The 24,340-nt window shown below is 34.4% G+C and overlaps 1 protein-coding gene across 4 annotated transcripts in view; it reads right to left on the reverse strand.

The window, feature by feature from the left end:
* Positions 1–24,340, reverse strand: part of PPP1R9A (protein phosphatase 1 regulatory subunit 9A) — a 311,948-nt gene that overhangs the window by 104,403 nt on the left and 183,205 nt on the right. For all 4 annotated transcript variants that reach the window (XM_065883481.1, XM_065883482.1, XM_065883479.1 and 1 more), the window contains one exon: positions 10,108–10,212. In XM_065883481.1, the coding sequence (XP_065739553.1) occupies positions 10,108–10,212 (105 nt within the window). The remainder of the gene's footprint in view (positions 1–10,107; positions 10,213–24,340) is intronic.

The following is a 24,340-nucleotide window of genomic DNA, read 5'->3' on the forward strand; positions in this document are numbered from 1 at the left end:
TTTAGCTTTTACTTATCTATAAAACTCTTTATCTCTCCTTCAAATCTAAATGATAGCCTTGCTGAGTAGAGTATTCTTAGTTGTAGATTTTTTTCCTTTCATCACTTTGAATATATGGTGCCAGTAGCTTCTGGCCTGCAAAGTTTTTGCTGAAAAGTCAGCTAACAGTTTTATGGGAATTCCCTTGTAAGTAACTAGTTGGTTTTCTCTTGCTGCTTTTAAGATTCTGTATCTTTAATTTGTGCCCTTCTAATTATAATGTGTCTTGGTGTGAATCTCTCTGGGTTCATCTTGTTTGGGACTCTTTGTACTTCCTGGATCTGGATGTCTGTTTCCTTTCTCAGGTTATGGATATTTTCAGCTATTATTTCTTCAAATAAATTCTCTGCCTCTTTCTCTCTCTCTTCTCCTTCTGGGGCCCCTAGAATGCGAACATTAGTATGCTTGATGTTGTCCCAGAGGTCTCTTAGGCTAACCTCATTTTTAAAATTCTTTTTTCTTTTTTTGCTCAGCTTGGGTGATTTACACTACTCTGTCTTCCAGTTCACTGATCTCTCTGCATTTATTTGAAAGTTTTACATTGAACTACATATGTCTCTTCATTCAGGCAGCAAATTTGGGTAGCGTTATAGCTTCTAGTTAGACATGCTTTAAAGCCTTGTAATCTGGTATAATTTACAGTACAGATTTGCAATAAAAGTATGTCATCATGGTAAGTGTGGTCCAAAGGGAAAGCACACAGAAGTGGAACTGAACTATTCTCTATGCCTTATTTTCCTCATGTGAAAATTAGTACCTACCCCATATGTCTAAAGGAGTGACAGAAGAATAAAATGTGGTACAGACATAAAAGGACTTTAAGGCACTATTATTAAGATAAGACTAATAAAATCTCCCATTTGGAAAATGTGTAACATTCAAATTACCTGTCTATATATTCTAAATGTTTGGTCCATTTTTAAGCTGTCATTATAAGTGTGTCCTATTGTATGTGTATAATCTAGCATACATAGAAATGAGTGGCAAATATAAAATTTAAAGTAAGGTTATTATTTCAAGTATGGATTCAGAATATGGACATACTGTGATAGTATAATTTAGGAGTTAAAAGTGTATGTAAAAGAGAAAAATGGCTTTGACAGAACAAATCCACTGAAACATAAACATGACTTATTGGCTCTGTGACCTTGAATGTATTAAAATTCCTAATTCTTAGTTTCCAAATTTGTAACATAAATATACTAACAATAACAAACAAATATATAATCCATATAAAAAGCTTAACTAAGTACCTGGCGCCTAGAGAGTATCAGTACATGTTTACTGTTGCCTTTATCTAGAAAATATATTAATATCTACACAGGGTTGAGTGCATTTCAAAGTACTATATGTACACACTGTCCAAATTATTTATTTGCTCTCACTAGTTTTGAAAGAGAGAAGGTTTTTGTGAGTCAACCACAGGAAAAAGATAAAATACTTGCACTGAAATGTGCTCTAAAAAACCTTAATTTCAGGTTGCATTTGAAATAGTAAAGTATGGATTATATAATCACTCCACATTGAATTTTAAAGATCATCAAAAATATAACAATTAAAGCCAGCAACAATCAGACCCTCTAAATATATGTGACCAAATTAACTGACATTTATGCACAATTATTATTTATATTTTAGACATTATCCCCAGCTGAAATGACAACACATGTAGTCAAATCATCCTGTTTATAAACTTAAAATTCCTTTAAGAGAAAAATACCTTTCTTGTTACTTTCTCTTTTTTTTCCTTGCTTCAGTAAGGAACAGTGTGATCTTTTGTATTTTAGCTATAAAGAATGAAGTAAAAAAACCCCCAAAAAACGTAATGTACATTTAAATTAAACTTAGGTATTTTCTAAGCTTACAATTTATAAATAATGGCAATATTAAAAACAAAATCTATAACTAGGGTTTATGTTTTTACAGCATGGCTAGTTTCTAGTGTTTGAAACAATCATGCGTTTCAACATGAATTATTTTACAAAGAACTGTCTCCTCTCCCCCTCAGGCTGAGATAAAATAGGCAAAGGCAGATAAATCAGTTTTTCCTTTTCTTCTCATCGATTATAAGACAAAGCAATGTCCATGTACTGTCCTTTGGAGTTTAGATGACGCGATTATATGGAATTCATTTGATTAGTTTATTGAATTCTCTGGTGAGCTGTCAAACAAAAACAAACAAGTATAAAATCCCATTTACAATTTGCTGAATTGTAGTCATAAAGAATGATGTGAGAGGTTATGTTGAAAAATGATGATTTATGAGTGTCTGTTTTTCCGATATAAGCTATTCCAATAAAAGTGATACATTAGTCAAAAATGGCACTTATTATGACATCAAAAATTTTTAATTATAAATGTGGGATTAAGCTAATCTAGAAAAGGAAAAACTAAATCAGGATATAGTTATTAGTTCTTATAAAATCAATTCTTTCATTCAAATATTCTATAAACAAATATTTATCATATGCACACAAAAAACCTTAATAATAAAAAGAAAACTAGATGCACAAGACCTATTATCATTTTACTTCAGCCTTGGATCACAAGATCACATGGTGCTTTTAAACATTTTGGTAAAAACTCATTGTTTTCTATATTTGATGACATCTTACGGTGTGAACTTGACAGCTTTTAAAATATTTAACTTAATTTTACTGAGCAATGGTGGCAAAAGTATATCCATCTCCCTTCACTAAAATTTGCTGATTGTTTTCAGAGGCTGAAGTTCTGCACAACCAGGCTTTTCCCTCTTTCTTATACTTGAAGACTCTTACATATTTTTCCTTTCCATATTGGGATCTAGATTAATGTACTATATATTTAGCATTTAAAAATTTTTAAATTCATCTAAAAATGTTTGCTTTTAAAAGACAGATCTGAAATATTTAAACCTAATTGTAAGCCTTAGTTCCCGGAAATGAATTTTGTATCTAACCCAACTCTGATTATAAAGAACTTTTTTCTACACTATAGTTCAATGTAAAAAAAAAAGTAGTTGAATTATTTAAAAAACACTGCCTAACTTATGCTATGTCAAGGACTATATATTTTCTAAAATGCTACATCCTTTCAAGAAATGACATTTCTCTATTTAATAGTTAGCTCTGATGTCTCAGGTTTAAACGTTTACACACAAAAATACTAAAAAGGATTTTTTGAGGATGTTAATCTGTACATAGTGACACCAGAAAACATCTCATTAAGCCAAAGTCCCCTTTAAGTAGTTTTCTGAAATCTCCACTGTCTTTAATCTTCTTCCTATCACTACTTGTTGCTGACTATTCTCATATATATGAGAGTAAACTTTTATTATCCACGGTCCCAACTTTAGAGTGGCTGCTCCTCTTATCTGAGGGAAAGGGGATATAGTCTTAGGAGTAATGTAAGTACAAAATCCACAATGACTCATGATTTCCATGAACATGATAATACCCTCACCGCCCTCCATTATGTATGACACTCCATTACACCCAACCACAAAACCAAGGCTCTGTTAAAAAGTGAAACTCTCAATTTCCCCTTGTGCTGTAATGGTGACAAAAATTCTTATTAAAATGATGTGAATGAAGTGAAAACATTTCAATATTCAATGCATTTCAATAGAGATCTCAAATACACCAATGACATTACATAAAGAAGAATATTTTAAAACTTCCATACTTAGAAATTGCATGCCCAGGGGTGAATCCAAAATAAACATGAGCATAGCTATAAAAAAGTCACTTACCATTCACTTATATTTTCTTTTGAATATCATAACCTCTTCCAAAAAGGACAGAGGAATATTTAACATCCTCACATTAATTTATTTTCTATTGTGTGTAACTATAGTTCCTATAAAATCCTGACCTCCAGAAGTGTTATATGACTTGATGTCAGAAAGTTGTTAAATACATTCACTGGGGATAAAAGCATGAGTGCTTAGTGATTGAGCACAAGTAGCAGCATTTAAAGCTTAATGTGAACGGCACTGAAGAGCAAACATAAAATTTATTAGAAATTTCTCATACTGAAGCACAATCTCTTCTATAGCATCACTTTCCTATAACAGCTGCCTTTCAGTACTAGGAAGGCTGTCTGGAGATAAAAACAACTCATCCTTGTTCCAGAGTTCACTCTTTCAAATGCTTGACAATTGTTACCATGTCTTTTAAATTTTTTCTATATTTTAGGCAAAAGTTTGTATAATCTTTTATGTATAGAAGGAAAAATGTTTAGATCTCTCACCATCCAAAGGTCAGTCTTTCTTAAATAGTCTCAAGGTTTTCAGGGTTCTTAAGATAAGGTAAGCAACGTTAAACATAAATTATATTATGGTATAACGTTAATCCGTCTGCCTGTCTATCCATCTGTCTGTCCATCCATCCAACTAGTTACTGATCACTACATAATAGGCAGCCTCTAAGATGGATTCAAGTAATCTCTGTATTCTTATATTTATGTCTTGTGTAATTCTCTCCCGTTGAGTGTGGGATGGACTTGTTGACTCACTTATATCAAATAAAATACAGAACTGATGGAATGTCACTTCGGCTCTATGAAAAGATGGCAGATTGCATCTTGGCCACTCCCTTGCATCGCTCCCTCTGGGGAATCTAGTTTCCATGTTGTGAGGCATCCCTGTAGAGAGGCTCTCATGAGAAAGCGGGGAAGTGGATCACAGAAACTGAGATAAAAAAAGTTGCTGTTTCAAGTCGCTAAATTTGGGAGCAATATGTTATGCAACAATAGGTACACCAATTATGCCAGGCACATAGTAGTAAATAAGATAGGTAAGGTCCCACTTAAAGCTACAGACCCAAAAACATGAGTTCTTAAAAGTCACGTTGCAAGTCTATGTTTGAATAAGGAAAAGGGTCCATACATAATAAAGAATTTTATATAGATATATTTTTTCTGGTAAAAACTCAGTAACAAAATATTCTAAAAATAAAAGTATACAGCACAATAAAATCTACATATTGTTAATGAAATTGTTTGACTACATCTGCCTTTCTTAAAGAAACATGATAGTCCTTCCCAAATCACCATCACCTCAATACAATTAGTTAGCATAGCACTTTTTAAGTTAATTTAAACTATTATCACATATTTTAAGAATCAGTTTTACTGAGGTGAAGTTTATATACAACAAAACTTTCCAAATTTAAATTGTATTATATGTTTTGAAAAATATATATACAGTTGTATAACAAACACAATAAGCACAATATAGAATATTTTGTCACCCCAAAAATGTTCCCTCTTTCTTCTTTGCAGTTTAAATGGATTCAAGCAGTGTAAAGCCTTTTGTGTCTGGCTTCTTACTCAATATAATAGTTTTGAGAGTCATACATGGTGCTAAATATATTGGCAGCTCACTCCTTTGTATTGCTAAGAAATCTTTCATGGTATGGAATATAATACAATTTGTAGATGCATTTATCAGTTAAAGGACACTTGAGTTGTTTCCAGTTTGGAGCTTTTTTGAATAAAGCTCCTATGAATATGCAAGTATGAGACTTTGGGTAGATACATGTTTTTATTGCTCTTGAGTAAATAGCTAAGAGTAGAACTGCTGGCTGGTATGATACGTGTACGTTTAACTTTATAAGAACCTGTCAAACTGTTCTGCAAAGTGGCTATGTTATTTTGCATTCCCACCAGAAATGAAAGGATGTTATATTAAAGTTGCTCTACATCCTTGTCAATGCACAGCAGTATCAGTCTTTTAAATTTCAGCCATTCTAGTGGGTGTGTAGTTGTACCTCACTGTGGATTTAATTTCCATTTCTCCAATGATTAATGGTGTTGAGCAGCATTTCATGAGCTTAACTGTATATCTTCCTCAGTGAAGTCTCTCGTTAATTGATTTGCAGGTTTTCAACAGGGTTATGTATCTTCTTATTGAATTATAAAGAGTTCTTCATATCTTCTAAATAACAGTGCTTTATCGGATAATTGTTTTGCAAATATTAGTCAGTAGCTTGCTTTTTTATTTTAAGGGTATTTTTCAAACAAATGTTTTAAATTTTGATGGTTTAACTTATCATTTCTTTTTCTTAAATTTCTTGCTTTTGTGTCCTAAAAGATCTTTGATTAACCCAAGATCATAAAACTTTTGCCTGTTTTCTAGAAATTTTATGGTTTCAGCTGTTGCACTAAGGTCTATGATCAATCTTGAGTTAACTTTTGTACACACTGTAGGATGAAGGTCAAGTTTTTTTTTTTTTTAAAATGTGGTTTTCCAATTGTTCCACCACCTTTTGTTGAAAAGACTATAATTCCCCCCATTGAATTACCTTGGTGCATTGGTCAAAAATCAGTTGTTTATGTCTGTGCAGGCCTATATTAGAACTGTCTATTCTGTTCCATTAATCTATACTTTTATCCTTATGCTTAAACCAGACTGCTGTAACTAGTGTAGTTTTCGGACAGTGGAAGTCCTTCAACTTTGTTCTTTGTAAAAAAAAAAATGTTACTTTCCCCAAAAAAGCCTGCTGAGATTTTCATTGTGATTGTGCTTTAATCTGCAGATTTGGGGGAAACTGAAATCTCAACACTATGAGAGTCCCGTACCACACAAAGACTTGGGCTTCTTGGTACCATGCCCATGCCCATAGTGGTTTAAAATCTGGAGATCAACAAGTCCTGTGAAACCCAGTGGAGGGATGATAACGAAGACTGTCTGATTCCTCCATGCCCACTCCTTCAATGCTTATCTTTCTCCTGCTGTTGTTGTGATATATCATTTCTGAGTATAAACTATTTGAGTCCTCTAAGTCCTTTTCCTAATCAATTACTTAAAGGAATTAACATGGTTAGCATAGTACTCACCAAGATCTCACTATGATTACTTAGTTTTAAATGATATCAGTAAAATTGAGGAAATAATAATGGTTTTCCAATGCTTTCAGCCAGGCCTGGGCTTCTAATGCCCCAGGAACATAGCCTGGTTTGAGCTGAACCACTTACTCACAGTGGACTAATATGCTTTAACTCATATAAAAGATGTAGGGTTGAAAAACACATATGCCCTTGGAAGTTATCATATTAAAATACTTGTCTTATAACTTCTCTGGTGTGTCAAAAATGGCACACCAAGGAGGTTTTCATTAGTACTGTTAGTTCACAAATTCAGGTGTAACAATTCAAAGTTTAATAAAATAAAGCAGACTATGGTCAGATAAAAAGTGATTCTCTATAAGTGTGGGTGAAGTCAAAAGAACTTCATTGTGTGATTTTGATTTATATCCAAATGCTGGCACCAATTTCATATGCATTTCCAGGAAATAAATTTAAAAATCTATCTCCAGTACTTAAAATATAATCACATCCAAATCTCAGCTTCGATTTCCTTAACACTATTCGTTTCTTATCTTTCCCCTTCCTGGCTCTTTAAAGCCATGAGTTTCATACATTCCTTCCAGATCTGTGCTTAGTAGTTAGAAAAATTCAAACTAAATTTAGTGATTTTTCACATATCCCTTTTAAAAAATAAATTTTAGTAAGCACTAAATGTGATAGCTAGCTCACCAATAAATAAAAAATATAGAACCATACATGTTTTAAACCCTCAGTTTAAAATGATTCATTAAAAATACGGGTCTAGTTTTTGGATCTTGTTTTTTTTTCTTTTTTTTGCAGTACGCAGGCGTCTCACTGCTGTGGCCTCTCCCGTTGCGGAGCACAGGCTCCGGACGCGCAGGCTCAGCAGCCATGGCTCACGGGCCCTCCGCTCCGCGGCAAGTGGGATCCTCCCGGACCGGGGCACAAACCCGTGTCCCCTGCATCGGCAGGCAGACTCTCAACCACTGTGCCACCAGGGAAGCCCTAGGGTCCCATTTTGATATGAAGATTTTTGCAAAGTGGATGAGGAAATTAAATGTATGCCTTTAAAAAATTAAAGTGGAATGTTCTGTAACCTCAAGGTCAAAAAAGTGGTATGAATGATGAATGTTACCAGGATGAAGAAATCACTAGGGGATAGGGAGATCAAGGAGGATTTCTTGAAGGGCAAAGGAGCTAAAATATGTTCCTCAAGATAAGTAGGTTGTAACTAGCAGACAGTATTTTAAACAGAAAGAATGATAGAAAGGCACAAAAACAATAATTCACAAGTCATGTTTGAAGGATGATGACTACATTAGTAAGACTGTACTAGCGCATGAATATAGGGAGAGGTAAGAGATAAGACCGGGGATGAAAGACTTTTAATACCAGGATAAGAACTTAGATTCTGCACAGAATGGAGGGCCACTGAAGGTTTCTAAAGAAGAGAGGGACATAACGAATGCAGAATTATTATTTCCACCCACAGGTCTTAGTTCTACTACTAGAGTTATGTAGAATGAGTCGATTCCTTTTTCCATGATAGCCCTAAAAACTGCTATTATGTTCTTCCATTAGGGATAAGGATGAGAAGGACAGATTAAAGAAAGAGACTGAAATCATGAAACAGTTAAGCCATTCGCCATCTGTACAAGGCTTGAAATGAGCACAAAATTATGAAGAGAAAGAAAGGGATGGCTATGAGTTCATGTAACTACAAACTTTTTTCCAAATGAGAAATGTTCTTATAAGTTGAACATATTTCTTACTTTATTTCACTTTAAAATTCACTGCAGAGTGTAATGAGCAGCTTCAAAACCAAGTTCTTCACTGACACAGAGAAGTGCTGTCTCAAGAACAGACAGCAATTCTGCAGAGACAATCACATTTACTGAGGGGCTCACCCGTGCAGCTCTGAGAGTACATCAGACAGTTTTCCCTGCACTCTTTCCAATTATTTTACATACTTTTCTTAGGATGACGGGTATTCTTGAAGCATTAAAATAGCATCCACAGAAGTCATTTAGGTTGCATTCTTTAAACACTCCTTTCATTGTTAAAGGATGTTTTCCAATTGAAAAAGTCTAAATTATAAAACCTAAACCCATGCTTGTGCAACATAAAATATGCTGCAATAGGGCTTCCCTGGTGGCGCGGTGGTTGAGAGTCTGCCTGACGATGCAGGGCACACGGGTTCGTGCCCCGGTCCGGGAAGATCCCATGTGCCGTGGAGCGGCTAGGCCCGTGAGCCATGGCCTCTGAACCTGGGCATTCAGAGCCTGTGCTCCGCAAAGGGAGAGGCCACAACAGTGAGAGGCCCACGTACCGCAAAAAAAAAAAAATAAATAAATAAATAAATATATATATATATATATATATATATATGCTGCAATAAAATCTTAATGTTACTCTCTTTATAGCAATATTAACTAATCGATATTTTCAGAATATTTGGCAGTTTCATTTTGATGATGATAACACTAAAACACTTTCATAACTACACACAGTAAATAATGTCCTCTTATGTGTTCCTTTATAGGATTTATGGAAAAGTATAAGGCATAAGCAATACTATATTAAAAAATAAGTACCCTGCGACCAAATAAAATGGATTTCAAACCTTGACCTTAGTTGGCTCAGGACTACTTTATTTGTTTTCCAAGCTACAAATTTCAGGACCCCAGGGTTGGATATAAATTTAAGGTCCAAAATAATGTACCCTCTGTCCTATTAAGTTGGAAAAGTTATAGTTTACCAAAGATTAGTCCTTCCTGATTCTTTAAAACAATAAAGAGATTTGAAAATGCATTTATTAACCTTTTAAGGTTAATGATTTATCATTCAGCCTGCTTGTCTAGTAACATGTATCATTGGATATATGTATCATCATTTCAATTTACTGTGTAACTGGTTTTATTGAAAGGATTTGGAGTCTAAATTCATATTTATTGAGAAATTCTATCTTCCTAGAAAATACTGCTATGTTAGCAATAAGACAAACTAACATAGCTTGGTAATTAACCATATTGATTCACACTGTACACTTCATATCTTTGTGTCTTTCTAGAATACTATAATTTTTAGTTTTAAATTACATTTATGAACTAATTACAATAAAGAAGGAAAAATTTTAAACTAAAGGCAAGTTTTTAGTATTTAGATAAAATTCTTCCTGTAATTATAGGTACAGTTAGAGAGAAAACTAAAATTCAACAAAATATCAAGTAACCCAATTGTACGTCTCAAGCCACATACCTGACATTGCCCTTGGTGTTTCTGAGAACTGTTGCAGCAAAATTCTGTGTGACACCCACCAAGCTGATTCCATCCACTTCCACAATCTGGTCATTGACTTGTATTCTTTGGGAAGAGGGAAAAAATTACCCACAATTAGTTTTTCCGATAATATATTACCATTCCCAATAAATGAGTTGACAAAACTGATTTTCAAGATACTCTTATTGATTCAAAATTTGTCTCCAAGTTCCAGATCTTAGTCAAAAGCTTAATGTTTTTTAAAAATTATTTTGAAAAACAGAAAAATTATTTTGAAAAACAGAAATACATGAGTGTATGTGTGTGTGTATGTATATTTATTTATGTCTAGGAGCTATATATAGTATTATTGTAGTTTATCATATAATGCCTTTAAAGTTATATACATGTTTTATATATACCATTTTTTATTCCTCAAAATGAAGTATTTCAATCATGGAGAAATGCAGAGGGAATTAGATAATAAACACTCATGTACCCAACACCCAACTTTATCAAATCCCGGCACTGCAATATTTGAGTCAGACTTTTTTCTAAAAACAATATTACAAAAAAGCCAAAGCCCCTTTATTATTTGTCTTCAATTCTATTCCCTTCTCTGCTTCTACAGGAGTAACTATCCTTAATTTTGATGCTTAGCCTTTCTACTGATGCTTTGAAATATAAATAATACATACACGTGAAGAGGCACAATATGTGTACATCTGCAGTTTTCAAACGTTATGAAATATACCTCTCTTTCTACAATTTAGTTTTCTTCACTCAACATGATATATGAGATTTATCCATGGTTATAAATACAATTCTAGCTAGTTCATTTTATTTTACTTAATTTAATTAAATTAATTAATTTATTTTTTGGATTGGCAGTATTTTTATTCTCTGTTCTGGTAGGTCTAAATAGGAAGCCAACTTAATTCAGAAGTCGGTAAGTGATAACCTAGTTTAACAAGCATATAGTATTATCTTTCATGAATATTCTAAAATATATTCATCCATTATTTTACAAATGGGCACTGTATTGTTTTGAATTTTAGCTATTATGAATACTGATGTAATAACTAATTTCATATGTCTCCTTACGTACATGTGTGAGTTTCTCCAGGATATATAGCTAGAAACAGAATTTCTGAGTCAAAGAACACAGGCATTTTCAACTTTGGCAAACAGACTCATTTCAGTTCAAAATGCTTATACCAGTGCAAATTCCCAACAGCACTGTAGAGAGGTTCTGAGTCTCTCCACACCCTCACCAATACTTGGTATATTCAGACCCTTTAAATACCACCAAACTTATAATTGTAAAAAGGTATCATGTGATTTTAATTGCATTTCCCCGATTATAGTGCGGTTCAATGTTTTTTCGTAAGTTTATGAGTCATAATGTCCCCTTCTGAAAACTGTTAGAACCTTTTACCAATCTTTGTTGAGTGTTTTTTCTCATAGATTTATATAAGATGTCTTTATCTTGTATACCAACACTTTCTTAATTAAATATGTTGCAAATATCTTTGGCCCAATCTGTAGGTCACCTTTTCACATTTTTGAGGGAAATGGTGGTTTTAAGAAGAACAGTTTTTAAAAATATAATCATATTTAAAATTTTGGCTTTATATTAGGTAGTTTTTGTGTTTTGTTTAAGGAATCCCTTTCTGCCTCAAGGTTATAAAAACATTCTATATTTTCTTTTAAAGGTCTTAAATTTTGCTTTTCTGCATTTTTAGTTATCCACCTGTAAATAATTTTTTATTATGATATGTGTTAACAATCTTCTTATTTTTTCCAAGTATATAAACAATTGGGTTAACAACATTTAATAGTCCACTTTTTATCCACTGAGTTGCAGTGCTGCCCCTGTCAGGTTTCAAATGTGCGTCAATGTGGTTTCTACTTGACTGTCTATTTTTGCACACTTACATTGTTTCATAATTAGTTTTGACATTTCATAGGGTAATTCCCTTTACCTAGTTCATTGTCTTCAAAATTTTCTGAGCTCTTCTTGGGCTTTTTCTTTTCATAGTTTGTTTTGGATTTACTTGCCAAATTCTCTAAAAACATTTTTTGGAGTTTTAATAAAATTATACTGATTTCTAAGATTAGTTTGGGAAAAACTGAATCTTTATCATATTGATTCTTCCCATCAATAAAAATTAATTGCTACTATAATTATCTTGAGCAGATGTTGTATATATCACATGCTGTTGCTATGTATTAAGAAAAGTTATTTAAAGCTTGGAAATAAAAACCAAAGGAGAGGCAGTATGTTGTTTCAATGTCATGTACATACATTATTAAACAGGCCCAACCAAGGATAATTTGGGGGAATGTATTTTAATTGATCTACTGTTTTTAAAATTGATTAAAAGTCTGAGACATACTAAAGTAGAACGTTAATTTGTAGACTTTTGTCCTAAATAAAATCAGATACTTTTCTTCTGTTATTAAAGATAATCCCATAGGTCATGGTTTATTTCCCTGTAGAATATTAACTGGCTTTGTATCTATCTTAGCAATGTTATTCTAACATTACTTTATTAACTTGCATGTAAACACCTACTCCTAAAATGTTCTTTGAACCACACTTACCATCTCACTGGTTCTCTCATTAATTAGTGAGTTGAATAAAGTCTGATACATGTACGTTTTATATTTATGAGTCATCTGCTAAACTCTGAATATTAGCCTATAATAGCTTTGGAGTTTCCATAAGAGGCCAGAGTGGATTCACAAAACTAATTCAATTGTGTTACCACAGAAATGCATTCATGGACTTTTGTTTTGTCCCCAGAGTTAGTCTAACGCAGCAACAGAACTTTATCTTTGCTATCATGTTTTTTTCTAATTCAGTACTTTTGACTTTTTTTTTCTTGGTCCTTGGCCATGTTGGTTCTGGACCTAGTTTGTACTAGGTAACAGCGACATCAACAACAACAACAACAATAAATAATTCCCCACTGGTAGAAGAAATGACTGGGAGTGTAATTTCATAATCTGACCATTTGAGACTTCTAATGGGATTATGGGGATCTGTTATCTCCCATGTAAGAGAAGATAAAGAATTTGAGTTGCTATCCTTTAATTTCTTTGTCTATTTGTGATCTCAAACTATTTCATTAAAAAAAATTCATGAACACTAGAAAGCAAAAAGCCCTTTGAATCTTGACTAGTGAGTTTTTTGTTTCTTGGATTACTTAACCTGTTTCTGAAGTTGCAGAACTGAGGCTACAAATTCTCTGTGCTGCTGTAATTGAGAGAACCCATGATCTCACTGTGTGCGTATGAAGTATGTTCCTAACTTAGAAGGGTATTAATAAACTAAATTATAAAGCCTCTTAAATTAAAGGAGCGAAAATCTAATTGGTTCATAGAGAATAATAAGCACTTTCATAAATCTTATATTTTAGTATCTAATGAGAGTTTAAATGTACTAGACGTTTAAGAAAAAAATCCTTCTTGGAGATTCTGCTAGAAGTTCAGAAGTATTTTCATATAAGAGACCAAGTTCATGTAATAAAAGTGAGTCTTTGGACAAATAAGACTAACTAAATAATTTTGGTTTAAAATACCTATCTATGTTTTCTCCATGATTTTGTAAAGGTGTGGGTTTGTATTTTTCTGAAGAGACCAGTTAATCTGAACTTCCTAAAATTCTGATACAAATACTGATCAGATAAATTAAGTACCTCTACATAAAGTTTAAAAAGCATAAAAAATATAAAATTGTGCTCAACTAAACTGAATCATAATACTAACAAACTTTTATATCAATGGTAATTATGTTTTATAGAGTGTCAGCTTAAAACATGATTTCCAAGATTCTTAGTTATTTCCAAAACCTTGGTCATAAAGCTTTTAATATATACAACTCTCCTTATGTTAAAATGTTACAAAGTTAATATAACTTTGCATCATGTTAATGAACGTGTTTATTCTTGCACTTTAAGAATATGTAAAAATAGTGCATGTGGCTGTAGAAAATTGTATTTGTTAGTCTGTTAAATTGCTTGTGTATGATAGGTGATTATTATCAACTTTCTATCTAGGAGTGAAGGTTGCTTCTAGAAGGTGGTTAGGCAGACTATGAGTTAAATTTAAAATGAGTAATTAAGACTATGCTAACAGCAATGCGATAGAAAAAAAAATGAGTAGGTAAGGTAATGGAATGAATTTCTGTTTTTCAAGAGAATGAATAGCAATTTAGTCCAAAAGTATCAGCCTGTTTTAGAATATGAAGGAACATAATGAAGATCAAAACTTGAGCGTGTGGAGAAAGCTGAGGAAGGTTTAAAGAAGCGATTTTTATTTACCTTGGTTTATACCATGTGGGGCCAGAAAGATGCTATAAAATGTGCTGCATTTTGACAAAACTTTTTTTTTTTTTTTGCGGTATGCGGGCCTCTCACTGCTGTGGCCTCTCCCGTTGTGGAGCACAGGCTCCGGACGCGCAGGCTCAGTGGCCATGGCTCACGGGCCCAGCTGCTCCGCGGCATGTGGGATCTTCCCGGACTGGGGCACGAACCCGTGTCCCCTGCATCGGCAGGCGGACTCTCAACCACTGTGCCACCAGGGAAGCCCAAAACTTACTGAGCTTTGAAGGACTTACTCAAAATATAATTTAGAAGAAAAGAGTGTAGTTCTTCTACTACCAGAGTTACATAGAACGAGTCAATTCCTTTCTCCATGATAGCTCTTCATATATTTGAGAACTGCTAATATGTTTCTCTATTAGGGGTAAAGGAAGAGAAGGACAGTGAAGAGAGAGACTGAAATCATGAGACAGTTAAGAAGCCATTTGCCATTTGTACAGTTTGAAATGATAACAGCACAAAATTACGAATGAGAGCTCCTTTTACTTCACATTCTCATCAGCGTTCATGTTGATAGCATTTTAGATTTTGGCCATTCTAATACGTATCTAATGATATTTATCATGGTTTTAATTTGCAGTAACTCATAGATTGGAATAAAAACTTTAAATATCATATATCTTATATGGGGCTGGTATCTAGAATATTATAAAGAACAGTTACAAACCAATAATAAAAAGACAAACAACCCAACTTAAAAATAAGTCAAAGAAAAGTATTCAATACCATATGATCTCACTTACATATGGAATCTAAAAAACAAAACAAACAAACAAAACAAGAAAACCCACCAGCTCACAGATACAGAGAACAGATTGGTGGTTGCCAGAGAGTAGGGGATAGGGGATGGGCAGACTGGGTGATGGGGGTTAAATGATACAAACTTCCAGCTATAAAATAAATACGTCATGGGGATGTAATGTACAGAATTGTGACTATAGTTAATAATATTGTAGTGCCTATTTGAAAGCTGCCAAGAGAGTAGATCTTAAAAGTCCTCATCACAAGAAAAAAAAAGAAAAAAAATTTTGTAACTACATTTGGTGATGGAATGTTAACTAGACTTATTGTGGTGATCATTTCACAGTGTATACAAATATCAAATCATTATGTTGTACACCTGAAACTAATATAATGTTATATGTCAATTATACCTCAATTTCAAAAAGTGAGCAAAGGATCTGAATAGGTATTTCTCCAAAGAAGTTTCACAAAAGGCAAATAAGCATATGAAGAAGGTGCTCAACATCATTAGCCATCAGGGGAATATAAATCAAAACTAAAATAAGACCCCTCTTCACACCTACTAAGATGGTTATGATCAAAAGAAAGGTAGTACCCGAAACTAAACACAAAATTGTTAATCAACTATACTCCAGTGTAAAATAAAATTTTTTTAAAAAGACAGATTGTAACTTTAAATGGAGCATAACCTATAAAAATATTGATTCACTATGTTGTACACCTGAAACTACTATAATATTGTAAATCAACTATACTTCAATTAAAAAAAAAAGACAGATTACAAGTTTTCATGAGATGTGGAGAAACTATAACCCACATAAATTACTGGTAGCAATATAACATGATGCAGTTGCTTTGGAAAACCATCCAGCAGTTCTCCAAAAGGTTAAACCTAGCGTTACCATACGACTCAGAAATTCCACTCCTAACTACATACTCAAGAGAAATGAAATCATGGCCACACAACATTTGTACGTGAATGCTCAAAGCAACATTATTCAAGATAGCCAAAAAGTAAAAACAATCCAAATATCCATCAACTGGTGCCAGAATAACCAAAATGTGGCATACGCATTCAATGGAATATTATTTGGCAATAAGATGAAATGAAATTTGATAGGTGCTACAACATGAATGAACCTTGAAAATACTATACTAGTGAAAAAAGTCATCACAAAAGATCACATGTTATATGATTACATTTACATTAAATGTCCAGAAGAAGCAAATCTCTACAGACAGAAAGTAGATTAGTGCCTAGGAGGGAGGAGGGGAGAGATATATTTTTCAAATTTGCACAAAAGTACAGTATGAGCTAGCAGTGGCCATACCATGCTGGATAGGATAGTCTAGGGCACTAGTTCCCAAACTGCCTAACTGCAATGGAAGAATGGAGCAATTTTGAAAATTAAAGATTCCTCAAGTTGCACTCCTCCAAAATTCTCATTCAGAAGCTATGGAGTAAAGCACAGGATAGACATTTGTTTTTCAATTTTGTCTATTATGAATAAAGTTGCCATTCACATATAAGTCTTTATGTAGACATACATTTTCATTTCTCGGAAAATACCAACAAGTAGAATTGCTGGCTTGAAAGGTTAAGTATACGTTAAACTTTAAAAGAACTGCCAAACTGTTTTCCTAAGTGGCTGAAAAATTTTTTGTTCCCACAAGCTATGTAGGAGTGTTCCATTTCTCCACATCCTTGCTAACATTTTATATTGTCAGCATTCTTATCTTTAGCCATTCTAGTAGATGTGGTATCTCACTGCAGTTTTAATCTGTATTCTCTACTGACGAATGATGTTGACCATTTTTTCATATGCTATTGACCATTCATATATTTTTCTCTTCAAAATAACCATTCAAATCTTTCATCTGTATTTTAAAAATTGAGTTGTGGTTCTTTTTGTTATTCAGTTGTAAGTGTTCTTCATATTCTTGACACAAGTCCTCACATGAATGTTTAACAAATATTTTCTTCTTGTCTATATAGCTTCCTTTTATCATTTCATAACTGTGCCTCTCAAAGAACAAAAGTTTTGACTTTAATAATGTTCAGTTTATCAGTTTTTTCTTTGATGGTCCATGCTTTGAGTCCTGTCTCAAAAATCTTTACTTAATGGTAGGACACAAAGATTTTCACCTACGTATTCTCTTAAGAGATTTCATGGTTTGAACTCTTATGTCTAGACCTATGATTAATTTTGAGTTAATTTGTATATGGGGTGAGGTAAGGTTTGTGGTTCAGATTTTTTGTTTTTCCATATGGATATCTAATTCTTTTTTAATTTTTATTCTATATTGGAGTATAGTTGATTAACAATGTTGTGTTAGTTTCAGGTATACAGTGAAGTGATTCAGTTATATACTGAATCTATATCTATCCTTTTTCAAATTCTTTTCCCATTTAGGTTATTACAGAATATTGGATATCTAATTCTTGTAGGACTATTTATTGATTGTACATTTTACCACTGAATTATCATGGCACTTTTTTTTTTTGCGGTACGTGGGCCTCTCAATGCCGTGGCCTCTCCTGCCGCAGAGCACAGGCTCCAGACACACAGGCCCAGCGGCCATGGCCCACGGGCCCAGCCGCTCCACGGCACGCGAGATCCTCCCGAACCGGGGCACGAACCCGCGTCCCCCGCATCGGCAGGCGGACTCCCAACCACTGCGCCACCAGGGAAGCCCTATCATGGCACTTTTACTGAAAATCACCTGACTATATGTGTCTCAATCCTTTCCTTACTTTCTATTCTACTTCCCTGATCTCTGTTTCTATTTTTATACCAATATCACATGGCCTTGGTTACAGAAGTTTTGTAGTAAGTCTTGAGAAAGGTAAGGTTAGTCCTCTAACTTTATTCTTTTTCAGAATTGTTATTCTAGGTCCTTTGCATTCCCATATGCATTTTGGAACCAGCTAGTCAATTTCTACCAAAAAAAAGAAGTCTCCTGAGATTTTTATTGTATTTCTTTGAACCTACAGATAAATATGGGGACATCTGACTTCTTAACAATGTTAAGCCTTCTATTCTATAAACACTGTTAAGTCTCCCTTTATTTATCTAACCAAATATCACATTACCATCAATCCCTAATATCATCTCAACATTTTTCATATTTTATCCAACAACATCCTCACATAACTAAAAGCTCTAAGATAAGCCATACCCTGAAAAGACTGTTCACATTTGTGCTTTTGTACCTTTTACAAAATATTTGCCAAAAATCCCTTCTCTACCCTCTCAAAAGCCTTCTCCTAAAGGCCCAGCTCTTCTCTTTGAGGAATTATCTGCTTATCCAAGCCTAACGATTTTTAAAATTCTTGAACCTCTTCTAGATCTTATATTTTATACCCCCACGTAATGTTGATGCTACCAGATATTGTTTGATACTCCTTTTTAAATTTTTTTGCATTTTTAAATTGAACTCTGGTTGATTTACAATACTGTGTTAGTTCCAGGTGTATAGCCAAGTGATTCAGTTATATATGTAGATAGATAGATAGATAGATAGATAGATTTAACAATGAATCCAGGGATACACCATACACATAACATGATGAAAAACAAACACAAATGCATGTGCTACAGTCTATTACATTTAAGGGTACAGAGGCCAAGAGTTCAGCTGGGCTCAACTAATGGCAGTTAAATGGTTTCATTGAGGAACTGGATACTAAGCTTAGCCTTGAAGTAGAAGGTAATAAAATGTTGAGAAAAATATGATTCTGGGTAGGGTGAAGAGGATGAAAGGAAATGTGGCAGTAAGAAAAAAACGTGAACCTTGGAACACTCAGATCTAAATTTCAATCCCAAAGCAAGCTTTCACTTACTGATAATCTAAAAGAAGTCCCGACTGCTGTTTCCTCATCTCTATGTTGTTAATATTGTTAAATTTGTGTGATGTAGAGAAACACAGAAAGGAATTGCTGAAAGATAGAAAAAGAAAAGAAGGAGAAAGTAGATGGCAGACTGGGAGTGAAAGTTTCTGCAAAGGAGCCTTGGAAAGAGAGAAAGAAATCTGAGGTAAAGTAAACCCAGACCTAGCCTCCTATCTTGCAAGCATAGTGAAAGTTAAGAATGAATAAGAGAGATGGATGGCTTGAGCTATAGAGTCCCAGACCTTGGTAGTAAACAACTCCAAATTTACAAAACCAGAAAAGCAATGAGTATTTGAAGAAAAGATGATGGGTTGGGGAAAAAAATGCCACTTAAAATGCACACCACTACCAATAAGGTAGAACAAACTTACAACCATTTTCCTGATGCTGGATGGGGGTTAGAAAGGGATATCCTATTTAAATGTATGTAGCATGCAAAATATTAAATGTAAATTAAGGATACTATACCTATTATAGCAAAATTTTAAAATGTGTAATTGATAGTCTCTTTCTTTACAATGCATTTTGATTGTTTTATTTCAGCAAAAGTTTATCTATATGCTTTCACTCATTTACCTCACGCCACAGTTTTCTATAAAACCTTAAGTTTCTTCAACTATGAATTCCTGAAACAATTAATCCTTAGTTTAGAGAAGGTCTACTATAACTACCACGTATGCTGGTTGTAAAGATCAGCAAAAATCGTATGTAAGGGCTTCCCTGGTGGCGCAGTGGTTGAGAGTCCGCCTGCCGATGCAGGGGACATGGGTTCGTGCCCCGGTCCGGGAAGATCCCACATGCCGCGGAGCGGAGGGCCCATGAGCCGTGTGGCCGCTGAGCCTGCGCGTCCGGAGCCTGTGCTCCGCAATGGGAGAGGCCACAACAGTGAGAGGCCCGCGTACCGCCAAAAAAAAAAAAAGAAAATCGTATGTAAAAGGATTAGGGCAGTAATTGACATATCATACAGCCTTAATATACTGTAGTTTTAGTAGTTATTATTTTGACTCAGATGTGCAAGGAGGTTGGGGAAGGAAACTAACAAAGACAATAATGTACTTTTCCTGAGTAAAGTAGAGAGTAGGTACTTAAGAAATAACACTGGTATCCAATGTCAACAAGATCCTGGGTTATGACTGGCAAAAAATGTAGATCAACTATATGCTGTTATTCAAAAGCGCTGCACAAACAGAGTGACAGTTGCAGAAGAATAATCTTGGGACCAGGATAAGGATAAAATGGGAAAGATCAGCTAAAAGAAGCCCACAGACACAAGGAATAAGAGAAAGCTCATAGCCAGGCTCTGCCACTTATTTGCTGTGACTATATAAGAGGAGCCACTGTTCCTTATATCTAAAACAGAAATAACAATAATTTTATGTATTTACTCAGAGCTATTAGAGGGATTAAATAAGATACAAAATATAAAGAGCACAGCATATTGCCTGACATATAGTAAGCACTCAACAAATATTATCTTGATGAATAAAATGTACAAAACCCCATAAAGCTATATATTCACTGATTTTAATCTTTGTTAAGTAAGTAAACAAAGGCATATGCACAGAAAAAACTCTGGAAGAAAATTCACCAGCAGGATTTTAAGAGTGGTCAATTCTACATGGTGGGATTACATGAGACTTTTATTTTCTTCTTTACATTCTTCTACATTTTCCAAAATTTCAACCATGAACATGTATTACATTTATAACTCTAAAATGTTCTCTAAATTTAGCACATGTTTATTTGACAACTGATGATGGCATTTTACAGTGACTGTGGAAATAGTCTAAAAAGTTTTCCTCTAGACTGAGGCATTACAGTCCCTTGTTCTTTATTAAAGATGCATATGTGAATAACCATAAAATAACTAGACAAAAGGTTCTGGACTCAAAGATCTATAATTTCTAACCCAAAGCCAAAAAGACATTTTCTCAAAAAAGTAACGGATGGGAGAACTCATACAAATGGTTTTGGGCTTCTGGTTTTCAATAGAAATTTTACAACGCTTATCATTAACTTAAGCAGAAAATAAACAATATTGATATTTATATTATAGCACTTCCTAATTTCCTTAATTCATCTGTGTCAATGTCCTTATGTTCATGCACATCCATGAGCCTAAAATTAGAAAAAAAATCTGGGAAAAGTTCTAAATGGAAAAAAAAACCTGTCAACCTAGAATCCTATACAAAGAGAAAATATATTTTAAAAACTCAAAGGTGAAACAAAGACTTGTTTAGATAAACAAAGCTGAAAGAATTCGTCACCAGCAGACCTGGTGATATAAAGGACGTCCCTCAGGGAGAAGAAAAGTGATGCTAGGTGGAAATACGGACTCCACAAAGGAATGAAGAACACTGGTACTGGGCTTCCCTGGTGACGCAGTGGCTAAGAATCTGCCTGCCAATGCAGGGGACACAGCTTCGAGTCCTGGTACTGGAAGATCCCACACACCGCGGAGCAACTAAGCCTATGCTCCACAACTTATGAGCCTGCGCTCTAGAGCCGCAAGCCACAACTGCTGAGCCTGCACGCCTAGAGCCCATGCTCTGCAACAAGAGAAGCCACCGCAATGAGAAGCCCACACACCACAATGAAGAGTAGCCCCCGCTCTCCTCATCACCTCAACTAGAGAAAGCCTGCACGCAGCAACAAAGAACCAACACAGCCAAAAAAAAGAACACTGGTCCTGGTCACTGAGAAGACAAGAAGATAGTCGAGCTTTAAAGCATTCCATGCAACAGGAAGAGTGGCAACAGACATTTGGCTGAATTTGCTCTCTGCATTCAGAGCCCAGTGTAAGAAAGGAGCATCCCACAATTAAATTGCAGGTTTCTGATCCTACATAATTCTTCCTGCCTGCCTTAATACAGCAAGCATTAAGGGGATGAAAAAGAGCTCAATAATATTTGATTATTATTTTCATTAAAAGGGTATTAATTTTTAAAACTTTTTTTCTCATTTCAAAGTGATACATTCATTAAAGAACGGATTTGAAAATCTGATACAAAATTACAACAAGGAAATAAAAGCCACCTTTAAATTAGAAAAGAGGGAGGGAGGGAGGGAAGTTCTACAGAGTTTGCTATTTTATTTGAAGGGCATTTCAATTTACTTTTTAGAGGTAAGTTGTGTGGTGATTAATGTGGAGACAAACTCAAGAAACTGTAAAAATGAGCAGAAGAAGGAGGAGACGTAGAAACGATTGGACAGGGGTGATAGGAGTAAATAATATCGGTTACAAAAAAGGGCACCTGTTCAGGGTTACTGCTACCATGGACTGACCCTACAAACCACAAGGTCATGAACCAGCAGGGTACTTACTACATAAGTGGTTATTACGGTAGGGAAAAGTTTTCTGGCATCTGATACCTACTTTGCTTCAATCTCTTACCCTGAGAGAAGGTAACTTTTAGATGCAATCTCACTAGTAGTAGTTGGTAATACCTCTCAAATCTTGGTTCATAATCAGAAGCACAGAAAAGACAAAGGATGAGTCCTGGTGGTAAAAATTAAATGGACGGCTCTCTGCATTAGACCACCCCAGAGTAGAAAGAATACAGATAACAGACTTTCCCAACTTTTTCCAGAATAGCAGAGGAAATAGCCTGTTTTCCCCTGGAAACACTGTCTACTGGAATGGAATTTACAGGAAGGCAGCTGGCTAGTTTGTAAAAGGCATCTAGTCCTGGCCATTTCTTCAATGTTTCCATGTGCTCATAAACACAAGTGTGCAATACGGACTGCTTTTCGACCTCAGTCTGATATTTCTGAAATCCCTCAATTCTGAATCTAAAAACCAGAATCAGTGGGGGTAAGGCTAGTAAAAATATCTAAGTTGGAGTACTCTGGAGTTTGTTTAATGTTACTGGGCAGTTATTTATTGACATGATGTATCTGGGATGGGGAAACAAAAACAAAAATCCTACCTCACAGGGCTTATATCAACAAAGCAACCAAGGATGAATGAAAAGGAAATGAGCTGAAGCAACATTAATGAACACTGGACAACACAGAGTTTTCCCCAAAATGCTAGATAGCAAAGTTTTAAATGCATATGAAAATACATATCAGAGCAGTAATATCCCAAAACTCTCTAAGGGGTGAAGATGCTTAATTAGAAGAGTGACAAAAGAGTGTGTGTGCAGAGAGGAAACCATTGACTAAGGAATTAGGATATATGGACACATGAAAACAGAAGTTCCTATTCAGGGCTGTCCCAGGCTTGAGGATACCTCATGGGGACACACAGGTCCTGCAAGGAGGGAGAGTTTGCTGCAGGGTAAGCAGAAGAATAGGATTCTTCATCTGTTTTATATGTTAGTGTTACCAGAAAGATTGTTCAAAATGATTAAAATCATTTAAACCAACACGTGAATGAGGATAAACTACATTGCACCTTAAGTTCAAATTTGATTATCTTTTCCAAAAAACTGAAAAATAAACAGGACAGTGTTCTAAAATGACAGTGTTCTCAAGCAAAAGCTTGAGAAACAAACATAAGGAGCCAGAAACAAAACAGATTTTAAATGCATTTTCAATTTGCCTCTTTAGCCCAGCATTATTAATATCTTTTGTCAGTTACCATCCACATGATTTATTCTACTATCAGCGTTTTCAATTGTGTTATTATAAAATTCATTTTGCTTTATAGATTCATTAAAGAGGACTGGAGAAATAGTGTGTTAAAGTGTCCTGTGTACATTCATAAAATTATGGCAGCAAAAACTAATGGTTAATATATTTAGTATTATTTTAATAAAAATTTAGAACTAACACAGAAAGTGTAAATGGCTATCATGCCACTCAGCTAAATTACAAGATAAACTATAAGAGGCAAAGTAGCCCAAAAAAAAGGAGAAGAAAAGAACAGAAAAATGTTAGGTCCCAGTACTAAATGTCTTGAAAGAGATTAAAGCACAGGTATTCACTCATTCAACAAATATTTATTGAGCACCCCCTATGTTTCAGGTGTCATATGAAAAGATACAGACAGATGTGAAGAGACATTTAGAATGTTAAGACAACATATCAAATAATAAGGAAGACTCAAAACTTTTTAACTATACTAGATGACTGGAGATAAATATCCATGGCAAAATTTTAGAAGTACTCAAAATGTGATGAGTTTATGAGACATTTGGAAGGGGTAAAAGCAACACAACAAAAATGGCTTCTTGTATTGTGGGTGGGATGGGCAGAGGAAGGA

This window comes from Phocoena phocoena, chromosome 9 (genome assembly GCF_963924675.1).
Source record: "Phocoena phocoena chromosome 9, mPhoPho1.1, whole genome shotgun sequence".
Lineage (NCBI taxonomy): Eukaryota > Metazoa > Chordata > Mammalia > Artiodactyla > Phocoenidae > Phocoena > Phocoena phocoena.